The sequence below is a fragment of the Phalacrocorax carbo genome, chromosome 13, assembly GCF_963921805.1.
Source record: "Phalacrocorax carbo chromosome 13, bPhaCar2.1, whole genome shotgun sequence".
In the NCBI taxonomy this organism is placed as follows: domain Eukaryota; kingdom Metazoa; phylum Chordata; class Aves; order Suliformes; family Phalacrocoracidae; genus Phalacrocorax; species Phalacrocorax carbo.
In genome coordinates, this window is record NC_087525.1 from 18,060,483 (window position 1) to 18,079,491 (window position 19,009).

Here is a 19,009-nt window from a genome sequence, read left to right on the forward strand (position 1 = left end):
AAGCATGGAGAATGCCAAGCCCAGGCACATTTTCGACAAATTTTGCAGTGTTGTGGACCAAACCCAACTGTAAATCTTTTTAGTTCTCTCTAAGCAGTTACGTGCTTGAAAGAAAGGTTATTTCTACAGTAAAAGCTCACTTTTCTCACCTGCTATTTCCCCTCCCACCGTCACCTTGATCAGAAATTGATGGGTGCACATGCAACTTGATTTACTGAGACAGGCATAGAACGAGACTCAAGAAGGTCAAAGAGAAAGTAGGGAATACACAGCTGCCTGAGGGCATTCTACTTCCCCAACTACTAATTCTAGCCCAACTTTAGAGCTAAATATTTCTAAAAGTACCAATATATATAAATAAATAAATATTCAGTTTTCCCTCAGTTGTCTTTCACAGTCTTGTCTAAACTCTCTACTACATTTATCTTGCATTACACTTAAATCTGTAGTTACTTCACTCAACAGAAAGCAAGAAATGAAATGGGCATTATCATAAATAGTTACTGAAAAGGCATCAACATTCACGAAAAAGGAAGAGTAAAAAAAGATCATAAAAGCCTGGAATTCAAAACAGCGTGATAAAAGAGTCGAAGCAAATAAACGCAAAGGTATAATAACGGGTTATCATTTTTGCATACTGCTGCCTCCTATTCTGTCACTAGGACAGAACCAGCACACTGCTGCTTTTTTCCTCCCAATACTTTTTAATATATATCCGTCCTGCAAACTAAAACCTGAGCACAACTAGCAGCAGTAATTATGCTAGTAGTTACATATTCACACATGTGCTTCAGTACAGCTCTAAGTTGGCTGAGGTCACCACCGCTGAAGGTTTTGCACTAAAAGTTTCTAGTGCATCACATCTGGTTATGTCCTCCTTTTAGATACCCCTAGAACTTAAGGGAAATAAATTTCATTGTAATTAAGTTAAAATATTTGACTTAACAATTAGGGCAGTCGTTAACTGTTTCATATAATATACTTCAATCTGCAAATTCAGACCAAAAGATGCCACTGACTGATTTAGAAAAGAAAGATTCTAGAATGTGCCTTTATCAATGAGGACTATCCACGCACTGCCACTCAGTGCTCTTAGAAGCAGTAATTTCCATCAGATACCGATACACTGCAATAGGATAGGAAAGGAGAGGGAATCAGAGAGTATTTCTCTCGTTCCTATTTCTGATGTACTTTTGAACAAAGGCCGCAGGCCAATGCAAGGCAAGCTACTACTTCAGACCCAGAAGACTTGTGCCAACCTAGTAACTCAGAGGTCCCCGCTGGTAGAGCGCTGTACATGAAAATAATCTCTCTTTCCAATTCAAGTATTTATGGCCACATGTAACTATGGTATATCCATGCAAACTAAAGCCGTCAGTGCAAATCACACATTCCTTCATCTATCCTGGATTTATTGTCACCATTGAAAGTTTACAGGTGATTCAGAAGGCAGTAAGATCCGAGGTCACTAATTCCCCTTGGAGGAAAATTTCTGTGGGCCGATCATCAGGAAAAAAATCTAGGCCACATTCAGAAATGATATAAAATGTTCATAAAATATATTGCTTTGCATTGGCTTGACTCATTTGTCCTCTGTTAGCATGTGTGAGTTGGAGTTCATACCTATAAATTACTTTCTTCTATCTCCAGATTTGACTATTTCTTTACAGATTTTGCAGCTGTTATTTTTAATAGCTCCTCTGTTTCCAAAGAGGACAGCCGTTGTGAGAGAGGTCTTTACTGCTAAAGGAGACACAGTCCCCTAGGTAGTCTAGTCAGCTTTGATATTTACTACCAAGCTCTGAAGCCAGTTTCAGTATGTAATGAAAAGCGACTGCAGTTTAGAACTGAAGCTTTCAGCTCAACCTTAAGTTGCCGTATTCTGGACCAGACAGTGTTGTTTTAAGCCTTAGGTATTTTCCAGGTACATGATTGTTAGAGTAAGCAGGCTTGCAAGTCTCAGCGGTAAGATCTGTATCTGTCAGAATAACAGCACAGACTTGTAGTCAATAAAAAGCAACGTTTAAAAGCCCTCTCCTAGACTGAAGGAGATCATAAGCTGCACATCATTTTTAACCAAGTGCAATATTTTAAGTGCTAACTTCTAGCACAGGTTTCATCTTTCCATTGCTATCACTTCCACACTAACTACGTTCAGTCCCAATATGCTGCTTTTCATTCATGTTCAGATTTCTCAGAAGCTTTCAGAGGATGCTCCCTGCACTGACTTAAAGGAAACACATAATTATTTCATGTCTGCATATTGGCAACATTTGATAACCCCCGGGGTTTCATGTGAACTCTAACCACCATGGAGAAGAAAACAGAGGTCTGAAAAACTCCATACAAGACAGCTCATGCAACAAAAATGTCAATTCCCATAATATATAGTTATCAAACTTAGTCTGGTATTACTGCTACTGGCAGTAGCAACACTGTTTGGATCCCTGAGCTGTGAGCCAAATAAATAATGAATATGACTGTGAAAAGGCTGTCTCCATCTCTTTTTTCATTACTCCTCTGATTAACCCCCTAGTATTAACTCTGTTAAAATGAATGCTTACCACATCCAAAGTCAACCTAGAGGAAGAGCCAAGTGAAAGAGATACACAACAGCAGCAGAAGATGGGCATTTTTTGGAACTGTCCTTCAATCTGTTTCTGAAGGAAATTCCTCCTAAGTGAAAAGCTATCGTACAAAGAGAAAGATATGCAAGCATCAAGTGCTTTTCTTTTTAATTTTCCTTTATATTTAAATTACATTTTGCAATTGTATGTTACAAAAAAATAAAATGGCACTGCTGGTCTCCTTAAGATAGATGCACATGTCTAGAATTCAAGCATGATCCTATAGGACAGGCTGGTCCCTATGTCCTACCACAATGCTCCCAAACATTCTCCATAAACAAAGCAAAGCCACGGTTTTGGAAGGAATTATAAGGTATTCCGTCCGTAAGGGCAGTGGGTCGTGGTACTTGGCAGCGCAAGCAGCACCTGACAAATTCTGCATTAATGAAACACCAAGGACTACTCAAAGAGCCACCAGCTCCTCCCTAAGCAGACTGTCAAAATGAAAAGCTTCTAGTATATGAAACTCCGCCACTGCACTCTGGGTCCCCTCTGTTAGAAGGGGATGGGTATTTCTACTTTCCTGACAATAACCTGGAGCAGCTCCCTGGGAAAAAGGGATGCTCCCTTCTTCAGTCCAGAATGGGGAAAACAGAAAGGAAAAGCAAGCTGGAGAACAAGGGAAGACCAGACTCCTAAGAGGTGCAGTGAGTTTGTGTTAGAGAGCAAATCCAAAGCAAACACTTGCAGGGGTCTGGGGGTGAAGAGGAGAAGCCACGGAGTTTGCCTAGTGTCAGCAGCCATTTGAAGTTCCCAAAATACCAAGCAAAGACATTAAAAAAAAAGCCCTATAAAGAACGGAACAGGGCGGGATTTGTTTTTCAACTTTTTTAATCTGCCTCACCCATATAATTTTAAACCATAGCTTTACAACTAGGAGCATTTGGCATCCTTTGCATGCTCACCAAAAAAGGCAAGGAAGGGGACCGTGGAAAGTGGAAGAGGTCATTTCTTGCTAAGCCAGACACACCATAAAAGAGTTCAACTTCTATCATCAGACAGCACTTCAGAGCATGAATTAGAAACAAAGTTTTTGTGTCTTTGCCATCTTTGTTGAACAAAAGATTTATTTTTTTTTTTTTCAGTCAAACCCCTGCTTTCAGCTGTCTAAAAGCACCCTAAAGGAACAGACACTCCTGATGATGCTAGTAAAATGAGAAAAATCTGATGAGAATGCAGGTCAGATAATGGTTAAATTCTCCCCCTTCCTTCTACACCTTCTGGAGAAGATGAAAGAATAATTAAAACTCACCTTGATAGGACTAACAAAATAGTTTACCAATATATTTCAAAGAATGGATGGGAAAAATGAGATCTAAAAGAAGAACCAAGAGCCCCGAAAGTCATTTCACTCCATCATGTTGCAGTTAAAAAATAAGTAACTGATACCTGTTCTTGCTTGCTTGACTTGGAACGTACTCAATTACCGTACCTCAATATTTTTAATGAAGTGTGCCATGCCACTGTCCATTTTGTAAGCAAAGCTGCTTTGGAATTTAATTATTATCCTTTAAATTGATTCTAAAATTTAACTTGCCCACAATATTTAACAAAAGGAAACCTGGATGTCAAGCCTGTGTTGCCTCACGACTTGATGCATCCAGCTTCTTTCGGCTGTAAAAAATACTAGAGCTATTGCCGTAGGGGCCTCTTGGTCAGGTAGCTTCATGTGACTAGGTCACAGGCACCTTTTAAGCACCTTAGTTCTCAGAATCTTTAAACCTTTCAACCGTATGTCAGAGTTAAATAAAATACCATCACAAATCTGTCATACACAGAAGCTGGCTTTTTAAAATTTGCATATATATTCTGTATGTGTACAGCTCAGATTTTAAAACAGAAACCTGCTTTATTTTTAGCAGGGCAGCTTTGAGTCATCTAGTCTAAAATTCTAGCACAGTTAGATTGTCACAGAAAATCACACTTGGTCTACTTCACAGCAGCATTCCCAGCATAAAGCTCAAATTTACATTATGTATGTAAATTTAAAAACTGTCATTGCTACAGTTTTTAAAATCATGTTAGTTCCTCTGAAAAAATTACATTTGTCATACCTAAAGCCATTATCTATCCATACCAGAAGTAGGGTAGCAGAAAGGGAAAATTTCCCTTTCATTTCTGCCAACTTGCCTTTATTCTGTGACCCACGAGTCCTGGCTCATGCTGGGTCATGCTCGGGATCCGAGAGCATGCTTAGTGGAAAAACAAGGCATGCCTTTTCTCACAGGGCCACTGCAAAGCATCTGAAAAGTAGATGTATCTTCCTCAACAGTGATGCAAAACCTGATAAATTGCTCAGTATAGGGGGTCATGGACTAGCTTGTAATAAAATAAAGAATTTTTTCATCAAAAATGGTCTGAAGAAGCAACGTAACTAAACATGCAAATACTTGGACAAATGCTAATTTGAGACCAATTATTTGAGAATAATTCCTTTGCCTTTGGTAAATGTAGTTTTCCTCACTTTTATATATTAAGACTCCCTCAAAACAATGAGTCCCACTTCCTTTCGCTCTCTGGAACTGGTTCCTTCTGAAAAGGGAACAGAAAGCAAAGATGTCATTTCTGAGGCGAGCTTTCAGTTCCACGACTCCACAACATCACAAAGACCTGTCTCCTATGGGTGACTAACACTGGACAAGAGAAAAGGCAGTGACACTCCAAAAAAATTTTGAAAAACAGATTTTTAATGTATTGTTAAGCACGTAACTGTTCAGAAAATGCAGTTATTGATATAATAATTCAGTTCAGTGTTCAGATATAATTGTAGCATAAGCATATTCCTGCCGTGTTAACTTCTTTGCATTTTGAATATTTCAATTCAATCAAGTTTTGAAAAAAATATTCAAAAAACTTCCCCGTGACTTAAATAGGCACTCCGTAAACTTCCAGATTTGGTTAATCAGATGTATTACCATCTCATCTCATTTATAAAAAAAAAAGGGGTGGGTGTTGTAAGCAGCAGTATTTAGCAACTTTACACAGCGATTTTAAAAGGTAGTACCTATCACCATGTTATCAAGATACCTCCGTTTTACATACGATAACCATTAGTAAAATTAATCTGGGGATCCAAATTCTTCAGTTACTGTAACTAGACCAATGTTGAATTTTGGACTACGCTGCAACTACCATTAGCTACGTTCATAAACTGAAGATGCAATAATCTGAGATGAAATTGCCTCTCACAATAGGGCAGGGGCCCTTACAAACATAGCTGGGCACCACTGATAATGGTTACAGATTTCTGTAACGAGCTGATTTTCTGGGCTCTCCTCTAGGAACAGAGCTGGGACTCATGGGCGAGAACAGATTTCCATGGGAGAGCTTAGTAGTGCTTAACCAGCAGACTACCGACCCCTCTGCCAGGAACCCTTGCCCTCACTGCAGGAACAACTCAGCTGCTCATGACACATGTCCTGCGCCACCGCAGCTGACAGCCTGGTAAATTAGAACAAACCAGCACTATTTTCTCGTGGTGTTTCAGCCTGCAGGCTGCAGCAGTTCAGCAGCTGTCACAGAACAACTGACCTGTCTTGAGATCACACGTGAGAACTGCTGAGGCCACGCAGAAGTTACCTGTTTTGATCGGCCACACCCACTGTCGTGTCGACCTGTACATAAAGTATTTTAAAAACTTGAACAATGAATAATAACAATATCAAAAATTTATGTCAACAAGTCTCCTTCTTTGCTTAGTAATAATTTACTGTAGACTATGGAAGTAATCTACAGACAAGCGGAGTTTTTCCACGTAAGACGCAGAAAAAAAGGCAGAAAATCCCAGCTCATCTCAGAGTCCAGCTGAGCTCTGGAAAGTTGTATTAAAAAACTAAACAACCCTTTATTTATTTTCTTTACAAACTAAGAATGTGAGATCACTGTGATTTCAGGTGTATTTTTAAAAGACAAACTAACTAGCGTAATTTATCCTACAGCACATTTGTATCACTATAATGACAGTAAAAGAAAGACTCATGTTCTTAGGGTTTACAAATATATCTCAACACTTAACACTACAGTTGACAGAACAAGGGTAAATAATTCTCTTGAATTAATTTGTCAGACTATAACGTCATGAAAAAAATCAGTATAATTGGGTGTAGTCATTTCATTTTACCAGGATATCTAAACTTAGCTCTTCTTGCATAGACTAGTATGTAATATAAAGTATATCTTTTATTAGTAAATACTATTCAATTCTCAAATGTCCACATCTAACTCCTCAAGGTGTCTCAGTAAATCAGAGTGGTCTTCTCACTAGAAAAATGGAAAACATAATAATGTGCATGTAGAAGCAAACATGTTTACTTAACTTACTTTGTTTCCTAGGGCAAATCCGTAGTGATTTGGGAAAAAGAAATGCAAAACACACGTGACGTTGTTTGGTTAGTCCCAGTACTGTGGCATGTGTGAGGCCGGGGGAAGAGTCTAAGGCAGATACTGTGAACAGCCAGGGACAGTACACAGCATCTAGCTATTCTGCACACAGAACCCTTCCTTCACTCACCAGTGAAAAACATCTCGGAGCTGAGAGCAGAACACAAGCACAGCATTTGAAGTGAACGCAAAACTGTCAACTTTCAGCGCTTTACCTTACTAGGTACAACGTAACAGGAAACTAAGAGGAGCTGCTGCACACGTGTTTGTGCTTCAACAAATTCGGAGTACGCAAGAGGCATATTTTTCCTTTAGGGTCTTATGACTGTTTTGAGAGAACCCCAGCAATATGTGGTAAATATGCTCGTAAATATTCTCCTTCAGTTGCCTCAGATGATAACAGGCCAAACCCATCTAAATACTATCTTGCAGCAAGACTAATTAAACTGTGGAACTTAACGCGTATCAATGAGGTCAAATGTTAGAACGTGCTTTTTTGAAAAAGACTAGACATTTATACCGAGAATATGAATACCTACAGGCCAGTGATGGGTCAGGGTGAGGTCAACTACTGATGGAGTAGTCCTAGGATAAGGCTTCCCTACTGGGAGTTCACTGCTTTATCCCACATCCTTTCTTTGAACAGAACAGCACATAACACCAGTCACTGCAGAGGCCAGCGGAACAGAGTCTGCTGATGTGACCGGGAAGGTAATCCCACAGGTTTTCCTGAAATCATCCTCAGGGTCCCAAAAAAAGCACTACTGTCCCTCCTGATGAACCAATCAAATTACCGTCCTTAATCCCCTTGCATTCTGAAATAGTCTAGGTAAATTCCTATATTAAATTTCTATTCTGATAAACCACTATTATCTCCATCATACCTATATAAGAAAGATAAAGGTATACTATGGCTACAATGCAAATTAGCAGCAAAGTCAAATTCAGAGCTCAGAAGAGCAAAGTCAGACATACATGCACTTGGACTGAGCACAAGTTATTGAAAGAGAAAATAATTATTTTAGGCAACAAACCTGTGAGTATAACTAGTAAATGTGCAAAGAAGTTATATTAATAGATTTAAACCTTCTGAAGAAAGCACTAGGTCTCCAGGAATAGCATATTATAAAACCTACAGAAAGTTCTCAGCTGACAGCAAGATTTTCAGTGTCCTTGTTCGGGGGCGGAGGAACGCACACTTTCAACAGGAAGCCTTCTAGAGACGTGCAAGAAACCCCTGTAACTTGGCATTTCAGATTTCCAGGGCAATTAACTCCCCACTGTATCACATCACTTAACATTAATTAATTGCTAAAGATGTAGTTATGTAACTTATTGAGCTGCTAAGGATAAAACAGCTCCCGAGCTCCCAAGACCTGAGTGGCATGCCAAATTAATCAGTGAAGCACAGGGATTTCCCCTCTCTTCTGAGATTGCCAGATCAAGCAGTCATTCCCCTTCCAGCATCAACTAATGGGAACAAGTGACGGCAGCGCCAGTCAGCTACTGGGGCGCCGCCAGCTCACCGCTGCACGGACGCCTCTCGGAGCCAAAGGTCCTGAGGGAGTCCCCTCGCTGCTCCGTGTACGAACAGGTTGGAGGGTTCACAGCGTGGACCCTTGCATCCCGGTCCCCTAAATGTGGCTCACTGATACTTCCAGCTGTTTATTTCTTCTGGACAAATCCCAGCCTGCACCAATTACTGCGTTACCTAGAAACATCTTCATTTTCAGGATAAGCATAAATTAGGGAATGTACTAATTAATCTCACTCTCATATACAGCATGGCTTACAAGTTAGAGGTGGCATTGGCTCAGGGGAAAACAAAATCAAAAATCCATGAAGTTTGAGTCCACTCACTCAGCTGGACATTAGCTTAGGGACAGAGCCCAAACTCCTCTGTTGCTTTTGAAAAAACTGACAGATTTTTACCGCCCCAAAACATGGTGCTAACGTAGCTAAACAGGCGTAGGAGCTGAGTCAAGCAGCAGGCGGCTGAACTGCATTCCCAGGAAGAGCCAACTGCTGCCATTTATACAGAGCCTTCCGATTCCATGTGGGTGACTGATGTTTGATGGCTCTGGAATATGGAAACGGTTTTTAATCATTTAAATAAATTACAGTTTTGGATGGATGAACAGAGGCTGCACATGCACACTGAAGCTCACTCAAACACACTGAGAAGGAGAGAGTTTCGGTTCTACCTGAATGGATTTAGGGGGAATGTGACTGTACAACTCTTTACCATTTTTCTGAAGTGATTTCAGCCGTGATGCATTTCAAAGACACTCTTCCCACAGGCGTACTGATGTCGCTGGCCAGGGACAAGACCTGAAGAAAAGCGGCTGTGGTCCTGGTGCACCAAACAGCGAGTCCACGCGAGCAGCCGCCAGCCCCTCGATTCCGTGCCAAAGCAATGCACATAAGGACATTTGTCTTGCAATGTTTAGCAGTAACCATCTGTCTCATAACAAAGTCTGCTGTAGACCGACAATGGTTTAACTAAAACTGTCTCATTTTCAAGAGGACAAATTTAGGGACCTGGCATTGCAGAGTCTGAAAAAACACCGCAGGGTCTTTGGACCTTCATTTTCAGACCATCCTGCTGTATTTATTGAAACCATATTCCCAGGCCTACGAATACACACAGAGGGCTGTATACAGTTATTCCCGGTATGCAACCAGTACCCATGTGCAGAAAGAAGCCTCACTATCAGTAACCTTGAGAAGTTAGCTCCTCCAGCACACTGCCGCGCCATTTCCTCTCAACACCTGACCCATAACCATAGAAACAATGCGTGGGCTTCCTTTACAAGCACAAAAAAGCTTTAAAAGTACCCAGCTTAGTAAAATGGGGGAAATTTGCCTAGAATTTTGCAAAGTTTGCCATAATGATAAAGGGGTTTTGTTGTTTTTTTGAACTGTTCCAGGTAGTTCTGAATAAGGCTTTGAAATTGATCTCAGGAACAGTGGAGTAAAAGGTCTTGAAATCTTCTCTAAGGCTTTCCAGAAAATCTAGGCAGCACTCAGATATTCCAGGATTTCTCTGGTATCTGTATCTGTCGGCTTAGGCATTACACCGGTTTCTCAAGCTGCACGTTATAATTCTGAGGAGGAAAGGCTGTCAGTCCTGTCAGAAGGACAGACTCACTGCTGTGGTGTTTGACATGGGCTAATCTGGAAACGCACCTGAACGACAGAGCGCCCTTGAGAGAATAAATAACCCAGGGAATTTACGTCACTGGCACGTGACGCTGTCCACCGCGACCCCACCAGTGGCACGTCACCTTTGCACTAGTGGGAAAAGCCGTTGCTGTATTTCCAGAGAGACAAACTGAAATTACCATTTTTGTGAGCACTGAGGCATGTTTTGTTATTCCTTCACCAAGAACAAGCCTCTCTCCATAGGACTGGCCACAGCACTGGGGAGAGATGCTTAAGAGAGTCAGTTTACGGGCTAGTAGCATATAAACTTCAGCAAGGTACAAATAGGAGAAATTTAGCTGTAAGTCTTAACTCTGTTTTATCTTCTGTTATGTTGAGTAGGTGTGAGAAGCAGGTACGTCACTCGCAGGAGAGCGCGGGGCGGCGGCACCGTCGCTGCCGGGAGAGCCCGCTGCTGGAACGCCACACTGGCACCGCGGGGCAGAAACACGGGAGCTGGCACGGAAGCAAACACGTGCCTTGGGATTGTTTTCTGGCAGAGAAGATGAGGCCGTACCCCTAAGTTTATTAAACCATACCAAACAGAAAATGGTTTAGAGAGCTTTCTCATACTTTTTCTTAAAAGCTGGATTGAACTATTGAAAATATTGGAAACATATGTTTGCTGGGGCCACCAAGCCCATCTGAGTAGGGGGATGTAATGAAGCTGCTTAAGGAATAATCGAGCACAAGGCCAAAACTAACTCTGTGGAATTTAAGATTCTAACCCAAATGGTTCAGAAAGCACAGAGGCTACCTCTCCTGGAGAAAAAATGACCTATTTCCATTTGGTCAACAGAAAGATACACAGCCAAATGTTCTCTGCTTCACCGAGCAGCAGGAAAGAGTTGTTCAGGGGCCTTGCTTGCACTTTCTGGGAGCACTACTGCAGGAGCAGATTTTGGAGAAAGGTGTGCGTGGCACAAGTGAACTTGAGCACACGGTAAGCAGCACAGAGAACGTTCCTAGCTGATGGCACGGTGGATTCCATAGAACAATGACAGGTCCTGCGAAGGTGCACCGACATCAAGAAACTGAGAGCACGCTTGGGGTGACCTCCCTGATAACTCCTCCATTACCTCTCTCCTAGTTACACGCATTCAAGAGCATCAGAGGCCTGCTCGCAAGCCAAACCTTTCTTCCTGCTGTGCCTCAGCCTGACCAAGTGTATAGTGGGAATCCAGAAATTTTGACAAGTGAGGAAAAGATTAAATTCATTACAGTTATACGCCCATTTATACAGAGCGATAGTGAAGTGAGGAGGAAATCACTAAATGTCTGCACACTGAAGAGCTAATATAAGATGGACTTTCTAGGTCACATAAATGAAGTAATGTATAGCCAAGTGTTCTACTGTGCAAGTACGTACAAACCTAATTTTAGAAGCACAGAACCAGTTGCAACGAGCTGCTTATACGTTTACAAGATCACAGCTTATATTCTTTAAAAAACGCAATTCTATCTGCAAGTATTTTTCGTAGACAAATTTTTGGATTAATGGTGACACGACCCAGTAGAGACATATGTTTAATATAAAACCAAGGTTTGGCTAATTACTCACATAACAAATAGTAAAAATTTCAAAGAAATCTAAGCCTTCAGCACAAATTGGTTTTTATAAACAAGCATGAATCTGTTCATTTTTAAAAATTAAATTCTCAAACCTGCAATTTACTAGAATGCTAAAAAGCACAATCGCTTTGTATTAACAGCTCAAGCTAATCATCACTGAAGAATAAAAATAGAGGTGAAGTTACAAGTCCTTGAAATACAGGCTGATACTGGGACAGTGTCATACTACCCGGACGCACAGAAGGCGGCGGGACATAAATGCTCAACATATTTTAGCATCATATTATTCTCTTAGCATTACCTCTCATTAAAAAGTTGCTCCAAACAACACATTATTAGGAGTAAACAAACGCATACTCCAGTTTTAAACCGAGCTTCTTTAAATATCTGACAACAGTACACAGGCTCTTCGCAAAAATGTTGCACAGCCCCAAAAAACCAAGACAACAATTAGATAGCGAGGGGTAGCGTGGAAAAATCAGGGAGTCATTAAGATTTCCTGAGGTGTGTATTGTACAAACAGCATTGTGAAGCCCCAGGAGTCCCTGTACGAAGGCTTCCTGAGAACTGTTACTTCTGTTTTTCCCTTATCTGTCAGTCCTACAAATTCAACTTGAAACATGCCAAGCTACGTTCTTCCAAGTTCCCATGACATCACTAGTAATAAAACTTGTCTAATAAGAATTCCACAATTCTTTTTGAGGATGAAAAAACAATAAGATATAGGTGGCTCTATCTGCTAAGTTAGGTCCACAGCAAGAGCAGAATTGCTAGAATGAAAATGAACTATTAAGAAATCGAGCCTAAACCAAGAGCACCCATTCCAAGGATGAAGAATATGGCATTTTTTACATGCGCTTCCAGAAAAACAACAACAAAAACTTGCTGTTTGTTGCCAGGGTTGTGTTGTTTAAAGGCCAAGTTATAAAATTCTATTGACTTACACTTGAAATCCAGCCCTTGAGTTAGAAAGATAAAACTTCAAACACTACTTCTTGCAGTTCTAAACTCAGCACTCCAAAGGCAAAACAAACAATGATAAAAATCATGCAAATATAGCCTGGTCAGCAATACTTGCCCTGTCTGCAAGCTATCTGTTTTAGGGGCTTTAAAGTCACAAGCCCTATTAAAAGATTCAATTTTTTTTCCCTTCCAGATCCATGTCTGTTGCTAGACAGGCACAGTCTTAATTAAAATTACAGAAGGAAGCTGAGAAGTAGTAAAATACTGTCTTCACAAATCTGAATTTAGTTTGTTGGCAGAACTCTAAAACAATACATTATTTATGAACTGCATGCAGTTACATGTATGCATATTTTATAGATTTAATATAATGGATCCAATCATTTGGAGGGATTGCAAGAGCTCAGATTAAAGCAAGATGTCACATATCATATTAGATATAAAGCCAAAATTTAATGAGACAAGTAAAGGTCAGAGCAGCACACTGCAGTTTCAATTTGATACCCGCGCTCCCCTCCCTGTTCTTAAGCATGCATCGTAACTTCATCTTTAAACACAAGGCAAAACTAAAAATTAGCATAAACGGATAATCCCAATGCCAAGATCAGTGAAGCAAACAAGAAAGTTAAACTTTATTTTCTATTCCAGAAACTAAATTATTGCAATTCAGTTCATCATCTCTAGCCCTCTTTTTCCAGAGTACTATCACACAATTTTCACTGACTGACACCTGATTAATTACAGCTTCATCCAACGAAGGCTGAGGTTATTAACACTCCCTACTGGTGGGTTAAGAAAAAAAAAACTCCCAACAACTGTGCCTAATAGTAACATGGCACCTCTAAGTGCTTTACCTGCTTTTTTACTGATAATCTGGATTCCAACTGTTTCTGTGTTGTGCTGCATGCGGGAAACCCTCTGTCATTATCCTCTTCACCTCTCTCCATTCTTTAGGGTCTGTCTCTATTTTTCCACTCAATACTAAAGTCTTAAATGAAAATATATTTATTTCATTACGATTTTTCCTTAAGGCCTTAGAAGTACTCAATCTGTTGAAGTTAGCCATGTTTTCTCTTACAGGTAAACAAATTTACACCCAAGAAAGATGAGAGCGGACACGGAAAATCAGATTGGCAAGGAAGAAACAAGGATGGGACAGCGAGGGACGCAGAATCAGAGCAACGCTGGGAGTTGTATACTGGTTTTCCTCTTTCTGGAGTATTTATTTCCTATCCTCTGAAACCGTTTTGTCTCTTCCCTCACGTGCTTTTCTGTCTCCACTTTCTTCACTTTTCTGTCACTATTCCTTTCCTAATATGAACTAGTACTTCCAAGACATAATTTGCTGTTAATTTAATCATTAAGGAATGACTAAACTGTAATCTCATTTATTTCATCTTTTCCATTTTTATGCCTGTTACTGTAATTTCTGGAATACCTCAATCACTCCCCCCCGCCCCCCCCCATCCACAATGTGAGTCAGGTCAAGCCAAAATAGTTTTAACTTCCTCACTCTTTTCAAGATCAGTATATGTTCAAACAAGTTTAATGTCCCAGAGAACCTGAACAGAAACATCCTACCTCACTGGCTTCAGTACTGCTCTTTATTACTGTTACATTGCTCTTGGTACTCCCTTCCACCTTTTTCAGGTATTAAAAAAAAATATTATTGTGCTTATAAAAAACACTTCTGAAAAGTAAGAGTGGGGCATTTCTAGGTTTCTGCCCCTTTATCATTTATCTTCCATCATCTCAATTTTTAATCCAGCAGTTTTCCGTGTTTCCTTTTCAACAGAATAATGTTCCGTTTGCCCCTTCCTTTCCTTTTACAGAGCTTTCCCTCCAACGTATGTTTTGACTCTGCTTCCACATCTCATTTTGCAAAACTGTCTTCTCCATCATACATTAGAAGCATTTCTTCAGAAAATCCCTTCTGTTGTCCCTGATATGTCCAGACCTTTTTCTTTTTCTGCCCCTGCTGAGGTGCCCTGTCCACGTACTGCCCGCCCGGAGCCGCGGGAGTCTCACAGCGCTCTGCCCCCGCCGCCCGCGCCGCACACTGCTCCTGCTCTGCTGCAGGACAAGGTTGAAAAAATACCGAGCTTCCCTTAAGTGCCTTACCTGCCAAATCTTTCCTTCAAGGCTGCACTTCAGATCTTTCCCTTCTGATAATATGCTAGAAAAAAAATTTCTAATTCTACTCTTCACAGCTTGACTGCAATTCTGGTTAATTCTTTGTAAACTTCTAAAAATCTTCATTTCCATTATAGTTGATGCTGCTTTAAATTTTAGTTCCAAACCCCATGATTTACGCTTCATTTTCTTCCCAGTTTTCTTCATAAATCAGAGCTTCTCCCTATAGCCTCTTTCTGTGATTACCATCTCAAATTTCTCACACATGATAAATACAGTATTTCTAAGACTTTTTCTTTTTTTCCCTCCCTCCCTCTTTTTTCTTTTTTTTTCTTTTTTTTTTTTTTTTTTTTTTTTTTAAAACAGAAGTTGGCTTATCCTTTCCAGGAACAGAGATACAGTCTTTCTTCAGTAGATCTCATTACCTTTACAGATACAAAACAAATATCCAAATATATGAGCACGTCTAACAGGAGTGATGATCACCACACATTCCATGTAAGGAAGCATATGACAGTTATTTTTCCTTTTTAAGCACATTATATACTGTAAGTTCCCCACCCATTTTGCCTTTGGGTGCCTTTGTTTCAACATAGTGTTGCTTTTCTGACCCTTAATGAAGCAGACTATTTGAAACAAACAATTCAATGACCCTATTTATAAGTTGCTTCTTAAATACTTCCTTTTTTTAATCCCAATCATTTTATTAATTTCTCACCAATTTTCCTACTACGCTCCCTAATCATACACTCTTCCCGCTCAGAAATGAACTTTAACGAAAGGCAACTGCCAGACTTCAGAGGCCATTTGTAGATTTCCAGCCATTCTACCGACAGCTGTATCCCACGGCAGCCAGGCTTCCGAGGATGCTTTTCTTTAACATGCCATTATTTCTCACCAACATTTAAACAGCTGAAACAAACAAATTTTTTAGCTTATACCTCCCAGTTGTTAGCATTCTTTTCAAGCTTCCCCTATAACACAACACAAGTTGAGAAGTTAAGAGCTGTATTCTTAGGATTTCTTCCTACACGTCTTCTCACAGAGAATCCACGTTCGCTCTGAGTGTGACTACCTGAGTTCTGAGATTATTTATCGGTCCTTGACTTGTCAACCACCAGTCAGGCTTCCTGAATCAGCCTGTGCTTCCTCCTGTTACTTTCAACAAATAAATGTGTATTTAAGTTATTCAGATCTAAGATATTTACACACTTATTCTCTCCAAATATGCCAATGAATACTGCTGCAAAAATTCTTCCAGAACTTCTAGTATTATTTTTGGTTTACATTTAAACTATTTGTTTCTATCCTCACAATTTTTTCTTCTGCTAAAGCTTACAGAATAACAGCTTCTTTCAAGATTTCCAGAATTCTCTTTTGCCTCTCTCACCCCTCACATCCCTCTTTTTAAAGCCTCTAAGTGACGTTATGTTATTCACGCACAACCGTTTGAAGTTTCAACCTTCTTTGAAACAAAAACTAGGAGATGACAACCCTTCTGGAAACAAATACAATCCCAAGTGGCAACCGGAGCTGAATGAGGTTCTCACCTCAGAGCCAGGGTAAAGGGAAAAGTTCACTGACAAAACCAAATCAATATAGGAAAGGAGCATTGACATAGAAACCGCTACGTTTCATTGATTTAAATTTCATCCTTTTCATTGACTCTATGTTGATTCTGGGTACGTCATAGTATAATTATTGAACAACACCTGGACTGATAGATTAAGAGGCAGTTAAGTATAAAACATAGTTTACTAATAAATTAGCTGATGTCAAAGAGACTTCAAGAAGAAATGGAACAAAATCCTGGGCTCTTTGAACAGTCCAAAGCTTAGAAACTCTGAGTCTAGCATATGCATTTGCTTCTAAACCTCCTAAGTCTAGATGTAGGAATGGCAGCAGAGTTTCATGCCTCTGAGGTAATAAACAGTTACAGAACTCCCTCCAAAAAGTTGACCTCTAATCAGCTGTCATGGGAGAGATCAACAGCGTTCCACCTCTACGCCATCCCCGTAGGTCAAGCAACAGTCATACTGACACAGAATAAATCCCGTAACTTGAGCCCTCCTGATGAAGAGGTTTTTTAAAGTATCAGAAGCAAAAAATTGGTTTGAACACATTGTAAAAACCCCAAAAAAGCTCTGAAAGCTGTCTGTATGTAAAAAACAACCATTTCAGAATTATAATGCTATGTACAATGAAACACATGCAACTTAGATTTCTCTCTGCTGTGAAACATTTTTATCATAAATATTTTCAAGACATTTGGAGTTTCAGAAAATTAAAACCTCAGTAAAGAAGTAGCAACTATTTTGTTCAAAGGAGCAGCAATTATTACTTTAATGAATTTTCCCCTTTTATTGGCAGGGACAACCTTTGTTAAATTATAACTTAATTTCTTCCAAATGTGCATTTAATGCTATCTGGCAGTAAGTTTTAATTGTATAGAAAATCTGGAAGTTAATAAGCCAGGATCATTAACAAACAGGTTATAAATACAATTTGTATATTTTTATTTATAGAACTTGTATATCTACCACAATCTGAAAATACACAAACAGGTATATGCCTAAGAGTACTGTGACAGAAGGCATACTTTGGTTATAGAGAAGCTAATACACTTGAAACCAAATTCATCGTTACTGTTATTCTTCATACCCATAGCCAGAAAAACTATCCTTCTATATGAAAAAAGTTTTATATATTCATCTTTTATGGACAAACTTCCAAGTTCTTACAGGATAAATGTGGTTACAATCACAGAACGATGCGGGCTAGAAAGCACTTCTGCTGGTCTCCAGTCCAACCCAGCACTCAAAGCAGGACCAGCCTCACATTTAGATCTGGTTTCCCAAGAGCTCATCCAGGTAAGTTATGAAGATCTCCAAGCACAGGGATTCAACAACAACTCTATCCGTTCTCATGTGACTTTTTTCTCCTCATCGGAAGATTCCTAACTGCAGCTAGGGACCTTGTCCTTGCCTCTTATCCCTCCATCGCACACCTGTGACAAGAGCCTGACTCAATCTTCCTCAAAACCCTCCCTTCCACTTTAGGTACATTGTAGTGGTAACTATAACTTAACAGAAAACGTGGGAAAAGAATAAAGGGCACAACTTCAAAATAAACCATGTCAAAAAATACAAGCGTAGTCTGAGCAACAGAATCACAAGCACCCCCTCAGCAGCACTCATGAGGAACGTAGACAATACAGAGCATCACATGGATTCAAACTCAACACTTCAAATTATCAATAATTCTTTCTTAGGTAAGAACAAACCTGGGCCACTTTAACGGAATTTTGAGTAGAACCACCGGCATGATATTCTACTTTGAACCTTTTCACAAGTTCTTCAAATCTGTTAAAAGAAAAGAAAGTGAAGAAAAAGGTTAAACTCTACAATTTTTTTATTGTTTTCAAAAGAATATGTCAAGATTAGAAGTAAATGACGTCATGTTCCTTGAAAACAAGAAATTCAAATACATTAGCTGTTACACACGGTGCAAGCTGGTAACATCTATTTAGATTTTGTCAAATTACAACACAGAGCGTGACATCAACTTGAATCCTTTACCTGTAAGTTGCAAGCAGAGTAAGTGACTAAAAAAAAACATTTTCTGAAGCATAAGTTTGATTGCAATGAACTGTTAGATTGATAAAATACATGCTTAAAGAAAAATTATATAAATGAAGACATTCAGACACTTATTCCACCTCGTTAAAGCTAGAAACAGAATGTAAAATGAAGTGAGAAGGTTGAGGAGATAACGGTGTCCATTTCAAAATTCACTTGACCCGAGCGACGGTGCCATGTTTTAAGTTTTCATATGAAATAGTACATTCTGACAGGTGAAGCACTTTTATGAACAAATCTACTAGTATGTGAGAAAATCCGGTAACAAAATGCCAAAAGTCTCCAGACGAGCTTTCAAATCCTTCACGTCACACTACTGTGAAACGCAACATTCCCGTTTGAACGTTGAAACAAATATTTAAAACTTTTAACAGAAACATCTACCCTCATACTTCAGATCCAGCTTTAGGGTTAAGGCACAGCTAGAGCGCCACAGGACACCACTCCTCGTCCGGGGTACTTTCTGCACCTCCGACCACAGTACACCACGGC

At 39.7% G+C, this 19,009-nt stretch overlaps 1 protein-coding gene across 5 annotated transcripts in view; it reads right to left on the reverse strand.

The window, feature by feature from the left end:
* Nucleotides 1–19,009, reverse strand: part of ADK (adenosine kinase) — a 298,228-nt gene that overhangs the window by 194,996 nt on the left and 84,223 nt on the right. For all 5 annotated transcript variants that reach the window (XM_064464970.1, XM_064464969.1, XM_064464967.1 and 2 more), the window contains one exon: nt 18,163–18,241. In XM_064464970.1, the coding sequence (XP_064321040.1) occupies nt 18,163–18,241 (79 nt within the window). The remainder of the gene's footprint in view (nt 1–18,162; nt 18,242–19,009) is intronic.